General features: G+C 39.4%; 1 protein-coding gene across 4 annotated transcripts in view; it reads left to right on the forward strand.

The window, feature by feature from the left end:
- The first annotated feature begins 2,154 nt into the window (after nt 1–2,154).
- TUT7 (terminal uridylyl transferase 7) overlaps nt 2,155–22,197 on the forward strand; it is a 35,646-nt gene continuing 15,603 nt past the window's right edge. For all 4 annotated transcript variants that reach the window (XM_026866124.1, XM_026866125.1, XM_026866127.1 and 1 more), the window contains exons 1-12: nt 2,155–2,676; nt 10,197–10,372; nt 10,940–11,056; nt 12,057–12,234; nt 12,677–12,765; nt 14,355–14,406; nt 16,182–16,251; nt 17,117–17,243; nt 18,388–18,507; nt 19,614–19,745; nt 20,496–20,676; nt 21,027–22,162. In XM_026866124.1, coding sequence (XP_026721925.1) covers nt 2,181–2,676; nt 10,197–10,372; nt 10,940–11,056; nt 12,057–12,234; nt 12,677–12,765; nt 14,355–14,406; nt 16,182–16,251; nt 17,117–17,243; nt 18,388–18,507; nt 19,614–19,745; nt 20,496–20,676; nt 21,027–22,162 — 2,874 coding nt within the window. In that variant the 5' untranslated portion in view covers nt 2,155–2,180. The remainder of the gene's footprint in view (nt 2,677–10,196; nt 10,373–10,939; nt 11,057–12,056; nt 12,235–12,676; nt 12,766–14,354; nt 14,407–16,181; nt 16,252–17,116; nt 17,244–18,387; nt 18,508–19,613; nt 19,746–20,495; nt 20,677–21,026; nt 22,163–22,197) is intronic.

A 22,197-nucleotide genomic window follows, 5' to 3' on the forward strand; every position in this document is an offset into this window, starting at 1 on the left:
TTCTGAGAAAAAGCAAGCACGGAGGACGAGAATCGCTGTTGCCCTGCATAGCGTTCCGGGCAGCGGTCACAACCAGCAAGAGAATTCCCGGCTAACAGCGTCTCTCTGGCGGGGAAGTGCAAACGTGCACGTTTTCGGCGAGACAGCACCTCGCGGCGTGGTTGGGAGCCGGAGGCGGGTGTAAACTTTGTCTTGGCTCACTTCAGTGCAGGGAGTGTGTCGTCATCCAGCTTGGTGGCTGGGTGCGGGCGTTGCTTCTGGGTTTGACTCTAAAACGAGCTGTTTTTAGGTTAACTCTGAAATTCAGATTTGGCGCAGTTTCTTTCCTAAAATAGGAAGCAAGTTCGCCATGGGCGTTTGAAACTTCTTTCGGCTCTTAGCTGCTATAGCTGCATCTCCACAGTTGTACATAGTGGGCTGTGAGTTCAGGTCTTCAGGACAGGAATCCTACTTGTTTAGCCACTCATGTAAGAGGAAAAAAACCTTCTCTTCTGCTTAAGATGGGGATAAATGCTGAAAGCCTCATGCCTGTGGAAAGCAGACACTTAAATGCTTAAGGGTGCTTTTGGGGTGTGCAGAACTTAAAAAGCACTTAAGAAAATCAGCTACTCTACTCCCTGTCCTGGTTTCAGCTGGGATATAGAGTTAGTTTCCCTTCTCATAGCTGGTATAGTGCTGTGATTATAACGTTGATAATCCGCTGATGTTTTAGTTGTTGCTAAGGAGCACTTCATCATAAATTAGATACTTTTTTTGTACTCTATGCTCTGACAGTGAGGAGGTGCACAAGAAGCTGGGAGGGAGCATGGCCAGGAGAGCTGGCCCGAACCAGCCAAAGCGATATTCTGTACCATAGGATGTCATGTTCTGTAGAGAAACTAGGGGGAGTTGGCTGGGGAGGGATCACTGCTCAGGCATCAGTCAGCTGTGGTGAGCAGTTGCACTGCACATCGCTTGTCTTTTCTTGGTGCTTATTTCTTTTGTTGTTGTTATTATATTTTAGTTATTAAACCCTTCATATTTCAACTCACGAGTTTTACTTTTTTCCCGTTTTCCTCCCCATCCCACTGGGAGGGTGGAGGAATGAGCAAGCAGCTGCATTGCACTTAGTTGTTGGCTGGGGTTAAACCATGACACTCCCATATTAAAGGCAACAGAAGGGCATTTCCTGCTGCTTAAGTGCTTTGTGTAAATGCCCTACAGCCTTCTCTGTATCCTTAAACACATACACGTCTTTTGAAAAAGAAGACACTTTTTTTTGTTTGGTTGTAAGTGGCTATATTTAAATCATACAGTATTCAGTGTCAATGTGACCGCTGCTACCTACGTGTGTTTAGCCAGTCTCTTCCAGAGAACTCCCCCTTTCACATTCCACACAGGTTTATGCTAACATTGGAATTACAGCTCCCTGGAAATCTTTTACAGTAAGAACATGGATGTGACCAAGTCAGGGAGAAGCGGGGAGAAGAGAGAAAATAAGTAGCCCAGATGTTTTAAAGAATACTAAAATAATATGAAATAACTTAATACTGAGTAATGAGAGATCTAGATAAAATGTGCAAAGTGCACCGAGAGCGCAGTATTGTTTCTTAATCATTTTATCATATTTGTCTGACAGATTGTTGCTCAACTTCTACACTTCTATCTCCTCTGATCACAATTTTCATCCTTAACAAGGTGAACAGTGTCTGCTGTGGGGAAAGGTGAATATTCAGATGATGTAGAATGGATTTGGGTTCATTCTCTGGGTCCATTGCCTCGTACATATTCTACATGCTACAAAGTTCCTTTCCAAGTTCCTCTCAAAGCTTTTCTGTACTGAGCTGAGACTGATGTGGACTCTTAAAAGCTACCTGTCCTAAAGGTGTCTGGACCTTAATACCCAAAAAAGCCATAGGCTGTCTTGCATTTTGTGAACCACCCACAGGTGTTAGACATTTTCAGAGAAGAAATCTAGCTGAATTTTGAACTGCCTTTTTTTTGTTTGGAGCAAATTTTTCTTTCTACTGAGACTTGCTTGCCTTGATGGTATTACAGAGCCAGGGCTTTGATTGTTGAGATTTCCATGACAAATAATAACCAATGTTTATTGCTTGATTAATTTTAAAATGCAACTTGTTACTTTTTAATTTTACTTTTTAATTTCTAGGTGTGAATCACTGAATTGAACAGCAGTAATCATGGGAGATACTGGAAAACAATGTTTTGCAAAACAAAATAAGGAACAGGAAATTTTACATCAAGAGGAATTAAAAGGAAGTCCCTTACAGAAAGACTACAAAGTCATGGATGAATATGGAAATGGCCATAGCAATAAAATAAATACCAGCCTGCAAAAGAAAAAGGGAACACCAGGTCATTATGGACGCAGTCCCAGGCGAGGGCCACGTAGTGTTTCGAGTAGCTCATATTCGCTTAAAAACACAACTCACAGTCAAGGATCAAAGTTAAATGATACCCAGAAAGACCAAATAAAGAAGTGGGTATCTGACGACCATCGTGGTACTTCAGACAGCTGGAGAGAGTACAGATCCTCTGCCAGGATTCCTGTGCATAGCAGGACAAGAAAGGACTCTTTTCATGAAGTTGAAGGTGCTGGAAATAGAAATGTAAGACGACAACTTCAGGAAGACTTAATGAGTGAAGATGTACCAGACATGCAGAAAGGTAGCTCAGGTAATGAACTTGGTTGCTTTTACATAGCTATCCAGTAAAGTAGCTTTCTTTGTGTGTTACTGAAAAGTAAAATTTCCAGATTCGCTCTTAAAGAATCGTTTTAATTTGTCATATATTGCAAGCGATTGACTATACTGTACTGCAGCACTTTAAACAAATTGTTACAGCGAATGATGCAGAACTTGTTTTGTAGATTATGTTGTGTTTGTTATTTCATAAGTGGTAGGAGTAAGTAGAATGCAATGTGTGTAGTGTCCCTGTTTGCAGTTTTTGAGCTACAATTTGATGGAATTTGTCAAGGCTGATAAGTGATGTTTCAGGTTGATACAGGGTAGGGTTTTGGAGCTACTGATAAGGTCTGTAACAATGTATCTTAATTAAGACTGAAAACAATGCCTCGTAGGTGTTGTGAGAACTTAATACTAGCAACAGTAATACAGCAATAACACAAAACTAATTCTTCATGCATATTGAACTTCTCTATGGGCTATTGGTACTAATAATGAGACTACAAGCCCTAAGTATTGAAATGCAAGGAAGAACAGGCTCACATGATAAATACAAGATCTTCATTGAGTGTGAGTACTTGAAGGAAGTAGGTCAAAGCAAACAGAGGAGGCTTTAAAGAATGTAATAGGTAAAATAAGAAAGACTAAGGCACAGATGAGGTGCAGCTAACATGGAACAACTGCCTGTTAACAAGAAATCTATCTTGTTTTAGTTAAGACTGGGGCCCAGAGACAGTATCGATCTGCCCCCCCTGCTGAGAAGGAAAGCTATTGCTGGTTGATACCCGGAAGTCCAGGAATTGAATGTCATTTCCCTTTATATCACCTGTCATTAAAGATAAACTGTGAGCAAGGGTCCAGTGTGTCTTATTGTTAGAAGGAAGTTGCACACTTAAGTTCAACCTCAGATGAGGAGAAAAGAGTGTAATACTTTTGCAAGTTCTCAAATTTGCTGGGTTTAATGAATTTTTTTCTGTGAAACTTCAGGAATTCACTGAATTAGATTTTTGGAACCTCCAACAGTCATATGTAAGAAATGATTAAGGCAAAATGATATAGGAAAGGGCAAGAATCTCTTAAAAGTGGAATTCAAAAAATGGTATGCAACTTTATCTCGGAAATCTGTTCTGGAACAAATAACATAACCTACTACAAGTACTTGAAAGGTGACGTATTGATGAGTAGTGGTAAACATGGATTTGTCAAGAAAAAAATGTTAAGTCCTTCTCATTTATTTCTTTAGTGATCAGCCCCCTGTCAACATGGGAGAAGCAGTTCAGAGATACTGCTAGTACCAGTACTGTAGTACTTTAGACACACTTACCTGACAGTTCTGTCAGTAAACTAAAGGAAAATTCTCTAGATCAAATTAATAAACAGAGTTGCAGGGCTAATTAGATAACTAAGGCAATACTTAACAAAGATTATGTCAAAATGATACGAAGCATTGAGCAAGCATCTATGAGGATTCTGTTCAATGATAATATCTTGATGGTGAATGAAGGCAGCATGCTTATTACTTTGTGTTTTTAAATTTGAATATGCTGTGGAGCTGGTAGGAACTCAGTGCAGAAAAGCAGGAAGGACAGTTAAAATAACTTTGCACAATTGGAGGAATTACCTATATATAGTATAAAATACAGAAGGTGTGCAGATGCCCTTTTAAAAGTATGAATATCAGCTGTACGAGTGAAGGAGGAAGAGTTATTATAAAGAATAATATTTAGAGAATAATCTTAAATTGTAATGAATCGGAATCATAGATTCATAAAATGGTTTGGGTTGGAAGGGACCTGAAGGACCATCTAGTTCCAACCCCCCCTGCCACAGGCAGGGACACCTTCCACTAGACCAGGTTGCTCCAAGCCCCGTCCAGCCTGGCCTTGAACACTGCCAGGGAGGGGGCAGCCACAGCTTCTCTGGGCAACGTGTGCCAGTGACTCACCACCCTCACAGGCAAGAATGTCTTCCTTATATCTAACCTAAATCTCCCCTTTTTCAGTTTAAAACTGTTACTCCTCATCCTACCACTACACTCCCTGATAAAGAGTCCCTCCCCATCTTTCCTGTGGGCCCTCTTTAAGTACTGGAAGGCCACTGTAAGGTCTCCCTGGAGCCTTCTCTCAGGTGAACAACCCCAACTCTTCCAGCTTATCCTCATAAGGGAGGTGCTCCAGCTCCCTGATGATCTTTGTGGCCCTCCTCTGGACTTGCTCCAATTGGTCTATGTCTTTATCTTGTGGTCACCAGAACTGGACACAGTACTCCAGGTGGGGTTTCACTGGAGCAGAGCGGAGGGGGAGAATCCCCTCCCTCAACCCGCTGGCCACACTTCTCTTGATGGGGCCCAGGGTACAGTTGGCTTTCTGGGCTGTGAGTGCACATTGCTGGCTTATACTCATTTTTCCATCCACTGATACCCCAAGTACTTCCTCTGCAGGGCTGTTCTCAATCCACTCATCACCTGGCCTGTATTTGTGCATGGGATTGCCTCAACCCATGTCTAGGACCTTGCACTTGGTGTTGTTGAACTTCATGATGTTTGCACAGGCTCACCTCTCAAGTCTGTCAGGGTACCTCTGGATGACATCCCTTCCCTCCAGTGTGTCAAGTGCACCACACAGCTTTGTGGTGTTGGCAAACTGGCAGAAGGTGCACTCAATCCCACTGTCCCTGGCCCCAGCAAAGATGGACATCCACAAGGACTGGGGCTTTTGAACATGAGGCTGCTCCTGTCTGTCTGTAGAGAGCCTTACTCAGTCTTCCAGGTCGGGTGGCCTGTAGCAGACCCCCACTATAACATCACCTATCCCTGTCTTCCCTTTAATCCTGATCCACAAACTCTCAATTGGCTCCACATCCATCCCCAGGCAGAGCTCCTGCACTCCAGCTGGTCACTGACATAGAGGGCAACCCCCCCACCCCTCCTTGTCTTCCCTGCCAGTCCTTCCTAAAGAGCCTGTATCCTTCCATTCCAACAGTCATAGGAATCTGCCAATAAGATTGTAGCCCTGCAGACATGCATGTCTGCTCTTGTTTATTGCCCATGCTACGTGCATTTGCACAGAGGCATTTCAATTTGCCCCCTGATGAAGCTGACTTACTGGCTGATGTGTCTGGAATTCCTCTGTGCTGCTCTTGAGGTGCTCTCTCTCCTGCTGCTGTGATTCCTCTCTAGGCTCTGGGCATCTATTGCTGGCACTTGCATTGAGGTGGTAGGAGTGGGATGGATTGAGGTTCCCCTCCCCTGGAGACTTTAAAACCCTCTTCAGCAGTTTGACAGGACTATGGCTGAAGATGCTCTTCCCTATCTTTGACAGATGAACCTCACTAGCCCCCGGAAGACCAGGTCTCCCAAAGCAAATCCCGTAGTCTAAGTAGCCAAATTGCTGGCTGTGGCACCAGTCCTATAACCATTTGTTGATTTGCTAGATTCAGCTGGCCCTTTCAGACCCTCTCCCTTTGACCACAAGGACTGGTGAAAAAACTACCTGTGCTCCAGAGTTCCTTGTGGCCACTCCCAGCGCTCTGTAATCCTTCTTGATACAATTCAGGCTGCTTCTGGATGTGTCACTGGTGCCCACATGAAACAACAGCAGCAGATAACAGTCAGTGGACTGTATGATGCTCAGTAGTCTCTCAGTGACATCTCTGATAGGAGCCCCCAGTAAGCAGCATGCCTCTCTAGAATGCATCACATTGGCACATGGACGCTTCCATGCCTCTCAGAAGAGAGTCGCCTACTACTATCACTCATTGCCTTTTCTTATTTGCATTGGTTGTTAAACGGGGAGCAGATCAGGCTGCCTTCCTCAGCTCCATCATTTCTTGATGTGATGGTTCCTTTTTCTTCAGCATGCAGAGCAGTGAAGCAGCTCTGCAGGGGCACCTCAGGCTTCGAGGGAAGCCTCTTCCTCCTGCAGGTCCTTGCCTTTCCAAGCTTCCATTCTTCTGCATTATTGCCTCCCCTCCCTTACATGCATGCTGGCGAGGGAGTTTTTGGCTGCTTGGCCATGGGCTGTGGGTTCACTGCAGACTGTGCTTGGAACCAGCTATCTAACTCCCCAGTCTCCCTGATGCTATGCAGCCTTCTCACTGCCTCCTGCAGCCTGCAGGAAGTCCTCTGCCTGGGCACACCTTTTGCAGGCAGGTTTGATGCCTGTTCCTTCCCCAGGAGAAAGGTCCAGACCCTTCCTGCAGCCTGAGGTCTGCACTGCAGCCTCTCCTTTCAGCAGCCCCCTCTGGGTGGACGCATCAGCCACTGCTGGGGTAGATGGTGCAGACTCCCCAGTCAGAGCTGCAGCTTTTGCTCTCAGACAAGTGCCTGCCTGCCTGCCAGCCTGCCTTGGGGGTCAGGTAGGATGAGTGCCCTTGGCCTGTGCAGATGGCCACAGAACGGTGTCCAGTGGCTAAGTTATGTGAGCTTCAAGCCTCTGCACTTGGCCAGTGGAATGCCCCTCCTTCAAAGGGGTGCCAACTGCCACCCTGGCTGAGGTGCCCCACCTGCTCTGGTGGATGTTGCTCCCTGGGGCTGCCTGTGGTGGGAGCAGGGGGTAGCTGCTGTTACTCCTGACCCTGCCCAGCCTCAGCAGCTGCTCACTCATGAGAGCTGCCAGCTCCTGGCGGGTCTCTGTGCCCCCCTGGGGTTCCCCCAGCTCAGGAGCCCCACTTCGCACCCTTGTGGTGCCCTGCTTTGCTGCGGGACACACCTGCATCAGAGCCGATCACCTTGGCGAGTGATAATTGAATAGTCAGTGCCATGGTGTTGTGAGCATGAAAAAATATAAGATTCACAGTCTGAAGCATTTCTTTTTCTGTAAGTCTTTGGTAAACTCAGTTGCAGTACTCTGTCCAGCTTTGGCACCCCACCTGAATGAATAAAATGGAAACAGTCCAAAGAAAAGGAAGAAGAATGCCAGGGCACATTACAAACAGAAACTACACAAACTGTATACAATTCCCAATCTTTCTGCAGAAGGCAAGGGTAGGGAGGCATGGTGACAGTCTTCAGCTGTCTGGAAGGGCATTAAAAAGCTGAAGTGCATCTTTCCAATATATGGGATACAATGCAATGGGCCTAAAATTGACCAAGAATGGTTCAGATGAGGAGTAAAGGGAGAGTTTCTAATGGTGAAGGTAGGGAAGTACTAGAGATTGTTTGAGCAGCTCATGGAGTATGTACCTGAAGGCCTTTAAGAACAGGTTAGGTGAGCATTGCTCATGATTAACAGTTAGTTTCCTCCAGCTGCAAAGCATAGGCATGGTATAACTTGTCTTGCGAGGTGCCTTCAAAACCTCTAATTCTGTGTCAAGTAGCAAACAGTTAATAAAAATTTTTATTTTAGCATTTCATTTTACTTGAATTCTTTCATGCAGTTGTCACTTTCCTTTACCTTTATGCCTTTTTACTCTAGCTCCTAAGGAGGCTTCTCAAATCTGAGGCACTGATTTTTCTGCAGGAGCTTTAACTTGCCTTTAGTACTTTATTTAGTCATTAACCTATAATTATATTGTAGCTACTGTAACTACCAAATATTAGAAGTATTACCTTGTAATTATTTTAAAGTTACTTAGTGATTACAGAAGCAGTTGGTAAGTAGGTCCTTGTTGCACGCTTTCCTGCAAAAACATTAATTTAATGCCCATTTTTCTCCAAGTTCTGTATACACTTGTGGTGGTTTAGGCCCTGTTGGGACCGGAGACCACATTGTTGTTGTCCCTCCAACACCCTCAGGCCGGACAGGCTGGAAGTGAGGCACAAACCCCAGGGTTGAAATAAGGAGAAATTTAATACAACAGTGTGATAAATAACAATCTGAACAACAACAATAGCAATAACAACAACAATAAACAGTAATAACAGTAAATAAGACAAAAGATACATAGAAAAATACAACAGTGAACACAGCCAGCTGCCGCATGCTTCTCGTGACCAAAGCCACAAAGGGAAGCTTCCCGCGTTGCCGTGCTGGACCTGAAGTCAGCATGGTATGAATAACCTGGTTAGAGATCCCTTCCCCTTGCTGGGGAAACTTAACCCTATCCTAGCTGAACCAGGACAACACAGAACTGTAAAAATGTAGTCAAACAACTGTGGCAGGTCTTAGAAGTTTGAGCAGGAGTGTCAGCATGGAAAATGGAAAGGATGTGTAAAGTTCAGAGACTTGGAATTCTGTTTCTGCTCCTTGGAGCTTCCTCTGGAACACTGTCTTCGCAACCTGTTAAGGCTCAGTTCTGTTTACTCCATCATAAACTTGTGTTGCTGCTGAAAGAGATTGTATTACCATTCTTTTCCTGTTCCTGTGTACAACACTAGCACATGCATGCTGCTGGGTGAACTGAACCAAGTAACTGGTCCAAAATATGCAGACAGGTTGTTTCCTTTTTGCCAGTTATCACAGACAAAAATTGTGGTCACAGGAAAGAAATTTTGTAGATGTCTTTGGTAGAGCAGTTGTGGTTTGTTTGGGTTTTTCTGATTATTACAGACAAAAACCCCATGCTGTGAGAAGGGTTTTGGAGTCTAAGGAAGTTGCATAATCTTTCTTAGAAGTAGGGAACTTTAGAAATTCCATGCATCTGGACAGCCTGTCTAGTTGTTCAAGGAAAGGTAATATGTGATCTAAAGTTGTGTGAAAATCTGACCTGAGACTATTTTTACAGGTATTCTTTGGACCAGTAGCAATACCTGCTCCAAAATGGTTAAAAAGTTTGCTTTAAAGTAGAAGTGGTATTTATGTGAATTTGTTCCAGAACTTTTGCTGTAAATACAATAAACTTTCTGTTTATTCTGCCAGTTTTATAGCTTTATTAAGCAATGTCTGCAAATACTTAGCAAGTTAATTATTTATTGACTTACATAGCCAACAAGGTTGTGGGTTTTTTTTCCACTTGTCTGTTTCATAATGTAAAGGCAATACTTAACCATATGCTGGTTTAGTTGAAAAGCAAGTGATGTTAACAGGCAGTTATCACTGGCGATAATAAATTTTTGTATGTCCGCTAAGCCATGGCAGTGCTGTATCATAATGCTTTTAGCTCTTACAAATCATTCAGATTGGCCTATGCTCTAATTCTAGAGGTCTGTGGGTCAGCTCACTTTCTAGCTTGTTCATCTGCCTAAGCCAGACCAGGCATCCTGAAATCTTTGGATGTATTCTACCTTCTCATTATAATACCTACTTGTATGTCTCAACTAGGCAGTGAAATCTATTGCATTTAACTTCATTTTTTTTGCTAGTTTTAACAAAGCTATCTAAATAAGGTTGGTGACTTCAGTGCGACAAATTAGTGGGTTTTAGTAGTTCAGAACAAAGGTACTATAGGTTATGACATAAATATATGCTCTTGCTATTATCAGACTTGCACAGAATAGATTCTGAAACCATGAAGAGTACATGGTTTCTATCTTCTTTGACTTGCACATAAGCAGAACGGTAATTAAAGAATAAAAAAAGGCTGTGTTGTACTCTGAAGTTATTTGACATATTTGCTCTCATAACTCTTTAGAAGAAATGAAGATGCTTAGAAAACCAAGAAGATCGAGAAGAACTAGAAAAGATGAGTATGATCAAGACGAAGTGGATGGTCCAGTCATAGATGAATCTGTGCTGTCAGCAAAAGAACTACTAGGGTTGCAGCAAGCTGAAGAACGATTGAAGAGAGACTGCATTTATAGACTGAAGAAGGTGCCACTGTTTACTTATATAGTTCTCTCCTATTTTTTTGTCTGTAAATACAATATAGAGGGTACACTTTGAGTAGTTTCTCTGACTGTAGCTAGAAAGTCTAGTTCTAGAATTGATGTAATGTATAAAATGAGTGATGTTAATGAATTGTAAAGAGAATGCAGGTTATTCTTTGGGTTTTCTACTATAACAAAATCTTGGTTTGGGAGCAATTTAAGCAACAAAAATGGCAGCACCTTTAGTTCATGAGTTAACATCAGATCACTAGATGCTGGGGCAGTGGACCAGGAAACTTTCATTGTATGTTTGGTAAATATATTCTTCCATGGGCATTGGGTATTTTCCACTGTAAAAGACAAGGTGTTGGGTTTGATTGACCCAGTACTACCATTCTTCTGGCATTATATTTGTTATGTAAATTTTCTGACTATAAAGATGAAGTTAGGAGAACTAAAGTGAATGTTTCAGGATTTCAGGGTTAGAGTTGTTCAACTTAGCAAGGGTATTGAATTAAATGAAGGTAGTATCTTTCTATATTTTAGGGGTTTGTTACTATCTTTATTCTAGCAACCTCGAAGCTACCCATCCGCAAAATACACCTGCAAATTATGTGCTGTTTTGATTGAGTCGGTGGCTTTTGCTCATAAGCATATTAAAGAAAAAAGACACAAGAAAAGCCTAAAGGTGAGTTAAGGACAAGAAAAAGTATAAAATGTAGATTTATGAAACTCTCCTCACCCTACTAATGACAGTGAAACTGCATTGCTTCTAAAGTGATTTTGCATTTTTTACCATGTTTGAATCTTGTTAAAAACTATTACTTAGTGATGCTGGTAAAAAGCATAAACTTGGGACTTAGAGTTTGTTTCCTCCATCAGTTTTGGAATTTAATTTGTATTTTTCATGCCTATTAATATTAAAAGAAGTCCTCATTTACAGTATAACTCAGTAATATTTTGTTACTGGTGACTGAAGTATAATAAAGCTATACCAGCTGACTCTTCTGTATGCTGTTCTATATTTGGTTTTGTAGACTAGTTATGTGTATCCTTGTATATTTGACTGTCATATTCCAACAATGAAGAGTTTTGATCAAGTCCAGAGCAATGGGGAGTAGCAATAAGCAAATATAGTTGGTATGAAAATTAGAAATTATAAACCTGTATGTCAGGGTGAAGATTTCAATTCAGAAATGCTGTAAAAATTAGGAACTCCTGGAGTATTACAGACATGTGTATACATAAAGGAAGTAGGTTTGTTTTGAACATAAGCATCCAAATAACTTCCAACATAGCCTCAGTTTTACTTTCTTTTTTTAAAGTGTCTTCTACTCCCTTTACCATCTCAGCTTGAAGTGGACAAAAACATTTGTCTTCTGCAGGTTTTCTGTTTCTTTCTCTTTAACTCCCACCCTTTGCCACTTCATAGCTGATGAAAGAATTGGTGACTCTCTTTTTAGTATTCTAAATACATGTATATTTACCTCTGCACATTACCGAAGCCTCCTGGAATATCTAATTCTTTATACCTGTCACAGTTTTTCTCTTGATGTTCTTGATTCCAATTACCTCCATTATCTGCAAAATGTATGGTGGTGTTACTTGGAATGAGTTGCAGGCATTCATTCTAGCACATCAAGCAACTCAAGGAAATCATTAAAACTTTGGTGTTACTGTCTTTAAAGGAAAAACAAGAAGAACAGCTGCTGACTACTCTGCCACCTCCAACACCTTCCCAAATACAAGCTATTGGTGTTGCTATTGAAAATGTAGTACAGGAGTTTGGCTTAAATAATGAAGATCTAGAAGAAAGGCTCAACATTATAATAGTGATGGAAAACTTACTGCGTCAAAAAATGCCAGGTATTATTTGCATTTTGTTTTTAAATGCTAGATAGCCAACTTTAAAACAACTGATGTCTCAAATTGAAAACTTAATTAAAATGTTTGGCTGGCTAAATTCTTAAACAGTATATTTAGCTACTAGTCTGTTGAATGACATGATGGGGTGATAAAACCCCGTGTGAGAATTAAATTACAGTGGTGCTCATGACCCAAACAGACCTGTAGTAAAAAGTAAAGATGGACAAGGCGTAGGGGACATCTGACCTTCATGATAAACCTTTACTAGCAACAGCATGGAATGCAGGATTTCCTAACACGATTCTGTTCTGTTGGAAGAACCTTAATTTCCTGTCGTTATCAAAACTAGGAGTAGGTTTAAGATCTACTGACAGTGACATAGAGTAGCTACAGACTTAGACTTAGGTATAGAGTAAATACAATGTAATTTTTCTTGTTACAGAGTGCTCACTGCGATTGTATGGCTCCTCCTATAGCAGATTTGGTTTCAAAACTTCAGACATAAACATAGATATCCAGTTTCCCGCCAATGTAAGTAAGACTATTTTATTAAGTATGTCTGAGTGGTTTTGAATGTTTTCACCTTGTCGTGGTTTAAAACCATCTGGCAGCCAAACACCATGCAGCCACTCGTTGTCCTCCACCCTGGGGAATGGGGAAGAGAATCGAAGGGGTAAAGGTAAGGACACTCATAGGTTGCTATAAAACCAATTTCATAATTGAAGTAATAAAATGAAAACAATAATAATAATAATCATAATAACAACAATAATAACAACAACAACAAACAAGTAATGCACAATGTGATTGCTCACTACCCGCCCACCAATGTTTGGCCCATTCCCAGCTAGGGAACCCAGAGGAGAGAAAATCCTGAAACTGGAGTAGCAGAAGTGAGAGCAAGCTATCCAGACAAGCTTCATCTATATACTGGGCATGACATTGTATGATATGGAATATTCCATTGGCTGATTTGGGTCTGTTGCTCTGGCTGTGGTTGCTTCCAGCTTCTTGTACACCTGTGCACTAGCAGGAAATGGGAAGCTGAAAAGTGCTTGATTTCTCACTGTATTACCAGCATTCTTCTCATAACAAATCCCATACTGAATCCAAAACACAGCTCTGTTCTAGCTACTAAGAAGAAAAAATTAGCTCCATCCCCGCCTCAATCAGGACACACCTCTATGTAGATTATAGTTTAAATATAATTTACAATGTAGTAGTAGCATTTTTTATAAAAATGCATTAGATAAAACAGAGCTTTAACATTAAAATGCTCTTTTTTAACATTCCTTGCTTCATACACCAGTAATAGGCAGCTTTGTTTTATTGAATCTTTCTTCTGAAAAACTGAAAACACTTGAAACATATGTATTCCTAGCAGTCCTGTGAGACAGATCATTATTTATCTTATAGCTGGATTAAATGGCACTTCCATAATCTTGTTTCTGTACTTATGTATGCACATCAGAGTGATTGCTAGGTTAACTTTGAGCCATGAAACTGTCTTAGGTCATTTATATGTGAAGTAATTTCAAGTCTTGATTTGCATATTAGTTCTTTCTATACATCTTTGTGCTTGAACATTGGAAAGAAATTAAGGACTCTGAAATGCTTTTGATTTTATCAATTTATTCCTGCTGTAGTTGATTTGGCAGTCTCATAGTTGAAATTTGGTATTTCTTCTAGGAAACAAAGATGGAAACACAGGAAAAAAGAATGATCCAAATTTGTAAACTGCATCTAACTTTAACAAAGCTATGGTTCCAGTCTTTTGTGAGGTAGATCCATTATATCAGAAGGCAGTCATATCTAAGGACAATGAAATAGTCTTTGTGTTGGTGTTTTTTTTTTTTTCCCCCAACCAAGCCTTTGATAGAGGTGAAAATAGCTTTACTTACAATTACTCCAGGATTAATTTTTTTTCTTCAAAATAAGTGGAGTTTGTGCTCCTTTTGATACCATTTAGTAATAGCCAAGGAGTAAGAGAAGTTTCCTTCTTTCTGCCCTCTCTGGAAGAAAAACAGAAGTGGCCTAGGAGTAATGTTTTAAAATTTTCGAGTTGTGAGAAATGATCTTATTGACAGCTATGAAAACAGCTTTGTTACTTTTACTGACAGATGACTCAACCAGATGTTCTCTTACTTGTGCAAGAAAGTCTCCAGAACAGTGGTAAGAAGAAATTGCTGCCTTTCTAATTCTGTTAAACTATTACTGCTTAGTATTGTTGAATTCCACCTCTGTTAAACAGGTAAACCACATGCTGTTTTTTTTGTTTTTAGAAAGATGTGAAACTGAAAAATACTTCAGGAAATAATACATTGGCATAAGTGACTTTGGGTTTATATTCAGTTTTATGACTACTGAAGTCCAATTCTTTGTTGATATGAGAAATTTGTAGTGGGAGGCTTTCTTCTACATTGTAAGTGAAGACATCATTGAACTGAAGGTAGATTGTGCTGTCTGGCTTTCCCCAGACTGCTCTATTAGCCATGTGTAGTACAGAAAGTAGCCTAAGCTCTTCTAACATGTGGTCAGAAATGTAGTAACATACTTTAAGATTGGGGTCTCTTTTCCTATACTTAAGTGCACAAGCCTGTTAATGCAGTGAGGCCATGTACAAAGGACTGCATACAGACATGTGTTTTTTTTCAGGTAATGAATACAACTCTAGGCAATAATATGGGCAAGTAAAGTTTAAGGTCTTAAAAGAAATGCACTTAAGCCAATTCAAGCATATGCAGGCAAAAAAAGAAAAGATGAGAAAGAAACTTGTCTTTTTAAATGTAGATTGCAAAAAGTAGCTTTACTACTTTCTTGCTTTGCTTTATGCCCACAGTTGGGAAATTGGACAGTATGGTTCCAAATATGTGTATACAACTTACATATATTTACTGACCTAGATTTTTCTTATTGCCGTTTCCACCTCCATTGTATGTGCATCTTCTTGTCTGGTCAGGTGACCATTATAATCTTTGAGAATGGGGTTATTTTTCAGCCAGACTGGAGGAATGAAGGCCCAGATCCCGTAAGAATTTAAGATCTCTAATGTGTTTTGAAAGGAAGCAATATTTGCATTAACATCTTGTGCAAAGCCTTTTTCTATGCAGCAGAAGATACAGGGACAGAGCATTAGGTGTTTGAGGTACCCCAGTGGTAAGAGCAAGATGTTTTTCAAAGATGGTATCCAAATGGCTAGGTAACATTAAGAAAACCTTGCCATTTCAGAATTTGAGTTGGGTGTCTGAAATTGTTTCATAGTATTCTTTCTACCTGGCCCAGTGAAACAGTGAGGCATCAAAAAATAATCCCCATTTGGATCAATGAACTCCACTTGGAGAAGGGACTGCAGTGGCATCTGTACTTTTTTAGTGGCAAAATATAAACGTAGCTGAATTGTATTTGGAAACCTATATAAAGAATAAGAGGAAAAATAAAAATTAAGCATAGCAAGAAGACAATACATTATGTCAGTAAGCCTGTTCTTACATAGAGTATTTCTAGATTACCAGGGAAAATAAACTTGGGTATTTTCTTTTTGTCTAGTACTGACATAACACTGTGGGGTTTTTGTCTTTCACACTAGCATTGTTTTACAGATGTCATTGGTCTGTCTGTATGCCTGGATTACTGAAGCCAGCAGTTAACCAAAATATACCTACTTAATTATACCTACTGTGAATATGAATTTTGAAAAATTCCTTTTAAAAAATTTTCTTAACAGTATTTATCATATAGACCATACTCTATCCATCACATATGAAAAACTTGCTTTTAAAAGTGACAGGATTAAGCTATCAGATGTACTGAGTTATTTGTCTCAAAATTAGTCATTTTGATAAGAAGTTGAGGTTCTAGCTGTACTCCTCTAGTTGCATCCATTTCAACTTTTTTTTTTTTGTCAAAACCATGCTTTAACATGGCTTTTTTTTTTTTTCCCTGCCTAGAATCTTTTATGGAAGTTGATGCAGATTTCCATGCTAGAGTACCAACGGTGGTGTGCAGAGAAAAGCAAAGGTCTCGGTTGTCACTTTGTGTGTTCTAATAGTATATAGCAATGTAAATTATATGTACCAACATCTGAAAAATGATGTTTCTGTACTAAATTATTACAGTTCCATGGATCTTGAAACACAAACTAACACTCATGGGCAAGTCATTCCTAACGTAGAATAAGAGGGTAAGGGTTGTTCTGTCCTCAGTGGTGTATTTTCCAGTCCCTTCAACCATTATGGCTTCCAGCATGTACCCTTACCCTTCCATTTGGGATAACTACTTAAGCAGAAACTTCCTTTCCTTATGGTAATGTAGATACCATATTAAACTATGGATTTCTGTAAGGGCAAGATCAGTTTGCTTAGCTTCATCAGTATTGTGAGAGCAAGTGGAAGATGTTCTGCCCATTTAATGGAATATTGCTTAAGATTCATGAAACATTCTGTGAACACCTACTGATACAGAAATATTACCAGTTATTTGCGCTACATTGAACTTTCACTATTTGAAAATGCTTCTTGTGCTGTGAAAACAGCACAGAAACGATCTTCTGATGGGTGTGGTATGGGAAAATGTTTTTGATTCATGAAAGAAATTAGTACTGTAATTTTTACTTTAGTGAATTAATGTAATTAGAAGCAAATACTTAAATTTTAATTGCATTTGAAAACACTTCAATAGAAAATTATAATGCATATATCTTCAACCTAACCATAAATTGAATTGGTTTTCCGTGCTTCTTTTAATATAGATACAGTGTTTTTGCGAGGCTTATAAGTCTTTCCTTATAGCTTTCTGCTACACCGTTTTGTGAGATGTTATCTTATACATGGCTGTTCTTACAAAAGCTCCAAGATGTTTTACTGTGTTTCTTTTTGAGTTTCAGTGGCCTTATTTGTAAAGTGAGTGCAGGGAATGAAAATGCTTGGCTGACAACAAGCCATTTGGCTACACTTGGAAAACTGGAACCTACTGTAGTAACTTTAGTAATTGCCTTCAGGTACTGGGCGAAGGTAAGAGTCATTTATACTCCACCATCTTTGAATAGATATCAAATGAACATTGATACTATGCTGGTGAGACTGTAGGTGTGGTTTAGAAAACAGTTGTTGAAACTGTCTTTAGAAAAAGTTGGAAAAGGGATATTTACATTTTCTTTAAATTGTAAATTTTATAATTTATGTAATTATCACTTGTGTGCTATTTATAATGTTCCACTAAATTTCAGAAGTGTAATTTTAAGCTTCAGCTGGTGGTATGCAGACTGTACATCTCTTGCTCTGTTACCAAAAAAGAAATGGAACTACCAGTTTCCCATAAACTTAATCCATCATGAAAAATATTAAGGAAAAAGCTGCTTGTTTCCATATGTAGATGGAAACTTTCTTGTGAATTAAAATAACTTGATCTAAAACTCTGCAAGGTTTAACCCTTGCCGGGATGAGAGAACACGTTGCCGTTGCCCCTCCCCCACCCGCGCCAGTTGGGTCGGAAGTTAAACACAGACCTCGGCTCAAATAACAAGAAATTTAATACAACAGAGTGATGGAACAATCTGAATAACAACAGTATCAATGGTAACAACAATAAACAGCAATAACAGTGAACAAGACAAAAGATATACAGAGAAATACCGCTGAATGATCAAGGAGCAAACCGACCACGTGTATGGCAAAAACCAAAACCAGAAGCGAAAGTAAAAAGCCTCCGCCCCTGGACCTGACATCAGCATGGTATGAATAACCCGGCTGGAGATCCCTTCCCCCTCTCTCTCTGCTGGGGAAAACTTTACTCTATCCTGGCTGAACCAGGACAAAAACTTTGTGTGTATGGATTTAAAATATGATTCAAGAAAAAGACTGAAAAAGTTTGACTTGTACTGTATTGACATAAAATGCGTTGTCATTTTTGCTAATGTGCTGTATGCTGTCTGTTTTGCCAGTCTGCATCCAATGGCTCTTACACTGAAAATATTATGGTAATAACATGACTCCAGTAAATATGCAGGCATTAAGAACAAAGTCCATCTTATAAGAGCTCAAAGATGTCTGAGTTTCTGTCAGTGTTTTAATGTGATAGATTTCTGAATAGTAATTAAAAGAGTACTTTTCATGGTATCACTTGAAGCCTTAATGACTGAACAATTTTTTTTTACAGTTGTGCTGTGTTGATCATCCTGAAGAAGGAGGCTTGTCACCTTACGTGTTCGCTTTAATGGTTATTTTCTTTCTACAACAGAGGAAAGAGCCTTTTCTACCTGCCTATTTGGGACCCTGGGTATGTGTATTAATGCACCAAATAGTACTAATGAGAGGACCAGTCACTTGTAGTGGCATGTAACCTGTCAGCTTCTTGCTCTTCTGAGCAAGCCATAAGCCAGCCATTTCTGCAGGAATTGGGAAATAATGTGAATTCAGTCAGATTACACCTAACCTGTAAAGTTGACATAGCACTTAGGGATATGGCGTAGTTGAGAACAGTCAGTGTGAAGTTAATAGTTGGGCTACATGATCTTCAAGGTCTTTTCCAGCCTAGATGATTCTGTGATTCTGAAGCCTTTGTATGCTTGTCTGTAAGAACACAATTAACAATCCTAGTTATTAAGTTCTCTGTTGCCCCTTTTGTGAGTAAAGAGAGCTGGGCATTGACTAATGCACTTAATCTACTTCTTCATTTCTTCTGCATTTCTTCCAGAGTCGAGAACTCTGAATTACATAGCTACATCCCAAAACAGTGCCTTGGATTTTGATACCTAGTTCCTCAAAACGTAGACCAGAGTTGGGGAGCACACTGGTGTGATATCTACGCAAGGGATCAGACTAGGGGTTTAGAGTATGTATTTCTTGGGTTTAGATGCTGAAATGCACCATAATATCAGGAGTTGTATTATGGACAAAATCCAGAATCCAGTTCTCCAGGACACATTCAGGTGTTATCTTCATGGCACTTGTTTTTGTTCTTATAGTCACCTGTTTATATTTAGTGTGCATGTTCCAATTTCTATAACCAATTACATGGGACTTGCAAGTAACATTTTCCTTCAATACATGACTGACTCATTTTCAGAGCCTCTCCACTTTCTGCACTGAATGAAACATCCTAAAGTATATGGCCATATAATTGAAAAACAAGTATTTATGCTTCTGTAATGTGCAAAGAGAAGATTCTATGGCTTATGGATACCCTTCCAAAAGCACTGAACTCTTGAGAGCTTTTTGTAGTGAAGCATAGGGAGAAGAGAGAAGCAGATTGGGACATATTCTAGGCCTGTAACAGCTATTTTTAAACTTCATTCTGTTTTAATTTGGCATACTACCATGGGGGAGTAAGATTTAGAATTCACATGATATTTAGCTGTATGTTTCTATTTCTGTTTTCTGTAGATTGGAGGATTCTCATTAAACAAATTAACTAATTTTCATCTGAAAGGAGTTGAGAATGATGCTGTGATTTGGGAGCATAACCCCACCGATGATTCTGATTTGCCACAAGAAACTTCCCCTATAAGGGGCAAGGTCTGAACAGTTTAATTTATTTCTGTACTAGTTTAGCAGTCATTGCTGTTCTTAAAAAAAAAGAACTATCTTCTCTTTTTGTTTTGTGTTTTATGTTGCAAAACAAGGGGCAGAACTAAGAAACTGTATGACTGATACAAGATTTACTATGTTTACCTCTTGATGCCAAGAAGCTAGTAGGAAACTAGGTGTTACTTCAAACTCTTAGATAAGACCCTGGGTTTTAATCTGTCAGGGGAGAATATAGTTTATAGAGTTGAAGCAAGTTTATCTCAGAATTAGGTTAAGTGTATGAAAAATACTACCTTTTAGCTTTGAACTGTTCTTCCAAATTATTTATTTTACAACAACTTTGCAAGAAACAGTATCACCATATGGTTGAATGTTATGACAGTTAGCGATACAGTTTAGGCCTTGCTAAAAACTAGGCTATATAATCCATTCAGTCCAATTAGATTAGATGTGATATCTTCTTGGAAATTTATAAGTTATAGCATAAACACTTAAGCAATTGTTATTAATCACTGATGCTGTTCTTCACCACTGCTGCAATCTTTCATTTTGAAATTTTATAATCTGATCTTACATTATTTCTTCCAATTTTTTAATTGCCGTTTTTATTGCACTTGCAGGAGTATAGAAACAACTATAAATTATGTAATACCACATTACAGATGAAATACAAGAAAGTGTGACAGCTAAACACTTGTGCATTCAATATTATTTCAGCTTTTCTTCTGTAATTGACAGGTTCACTTAGTATTTGATTCAGGACAGCAGCGTTCAGCACCTGCTGGTCAGCTCTGGGTAGAACTGCTTCGTTTCTATGCCTTGGAGTTCAATATGGCTGATTTGGTTATTAGCATACGGCTCAAAGAAACAGTGTCTCGTGAATCAAAGGACTGGCCTAAAAAGCGCATTGCTGTGGAAGGTATATATATCAATAAACTTCAAAGAAGTTTAATTTTCTAGGGTACTGTCTTGGCTATTGACATGGTGTGTAATAACTTAAAATTTTTTAATATTGGACTGTGATTACCAATAATATAGTAGAATATATTTTGGAAAACAAATCAAAGTAAATAATATTTCTCTTGGGTATTTTTTTCAATGTTATCAAAAGTAATTAAGTGGACTTAAAAATTGTTTTCAGCACAATACATCCCTACACAGTTTTAGAGTAACTGATGGTAATATATTCAAATTTTGTAAGGATGTAAGTGTATTATTTAAAAAAAAAATTAACTCCTGCACTGCTGGCTTACTTCTTCTTTCTACTAGACCCATATTCAGTCAGAAGGAATGTGGCAAGAACTCTGAACAGCCAGTTAGTGTATGAGTATATTCTTCACTGTCTGAGAGCAACTTACAAGTATTTTGCCTTGCCTCAAAAAAGAAGTGCAAAATTGAGAAAAAAATCCTTTCCAAATGCCAATGAGGAGAAATCCCAGATGCTGGACCATGGAAAAGATACTATAAAGCATGAAAATTCTGAGCTGCAAAACTTGGATGGTAGAACAAACGCAGTAGTGGAAGACTGCAAAACTGAGACTACAGGTACACCCCAGGCACATAGAACTGATCCTTCAAAACTGTGTGATGGCTCAGAAGGCTTCACAGAAGAAGAGCTGAATGATGATATAAGTCATTTGGAAATTGCCCATGAAGATTCAGACTGCATAATTGAGGAAGTTATTTCTGGAGATAATGAGGATTTTAAACCAAGTTGTGAAGAGACAGAGAGTGGAAATGAAGAGGAAGAAGAGGAGGAAGAGGAAGAACATGAACAACAAAAAATAAGATGGAACAATATCTTGACTATTGAGCAGGGAATAGATGAAGACAGTGATAGTGGAGATCTCCCTGTTAGAGTGAATGAGCATGATACAGAGACATGTAGTACTTCAGACATAGAACATTTTCAAAATGCTACACTTACCGAGAGTGATGAGTTTGGCTTAGAATGCAGTGGTATAGTGGATGACAAGATTGACGTTGATGAGGATAGCACTGAAGATACTGATGAACTGGATGAATCCCTGAAAAAATTTGTATGTTCATCAAAGAATCAAATATCCCAAATGATTAACTCAGATGATGAGGAAGAAGAAGAGGAAGACTCGAGTCTTCTAAACCAGAGAGAATGTGGCGGTGTCCTAAGAGCTGGAGATGAACTAGATAACACATATATTGGATCTGGAGATGATGATATACTGTCAGAGGAAGAAGATTTTTCTATCCCAAGTAAATATGAGAGCAAACATTTTGAAGAAAATGTGGATGGACCTTTGAGGATCAATTTGAGTCAAGAGCATCTTACTGAGAAGGGAAGCCTTTTTGAAGAGAACACAATAGAACAGTGTTTAGAATCGGAACTTTTTTATGAATTCAGTAAAACAGCTTTTACAAAGGGCAAGGTAAGCAAGCTGTATGAGAATATAAACATATCGCT

This window comes from Athene cunicularia (assembly GCF_003259725.1).
Source record: "Athene cunicularia isolate RWA chromosome Z unlocalized genomic scaffold, athCun1 chrZ_part2, whole genome shotgun sequence".
Taxonomy (NCBI): Eukaryota; Metazoa; Chordata; class Aves; order Strigiformes; family Strigidae; genus Athene; species Athene cunicularia.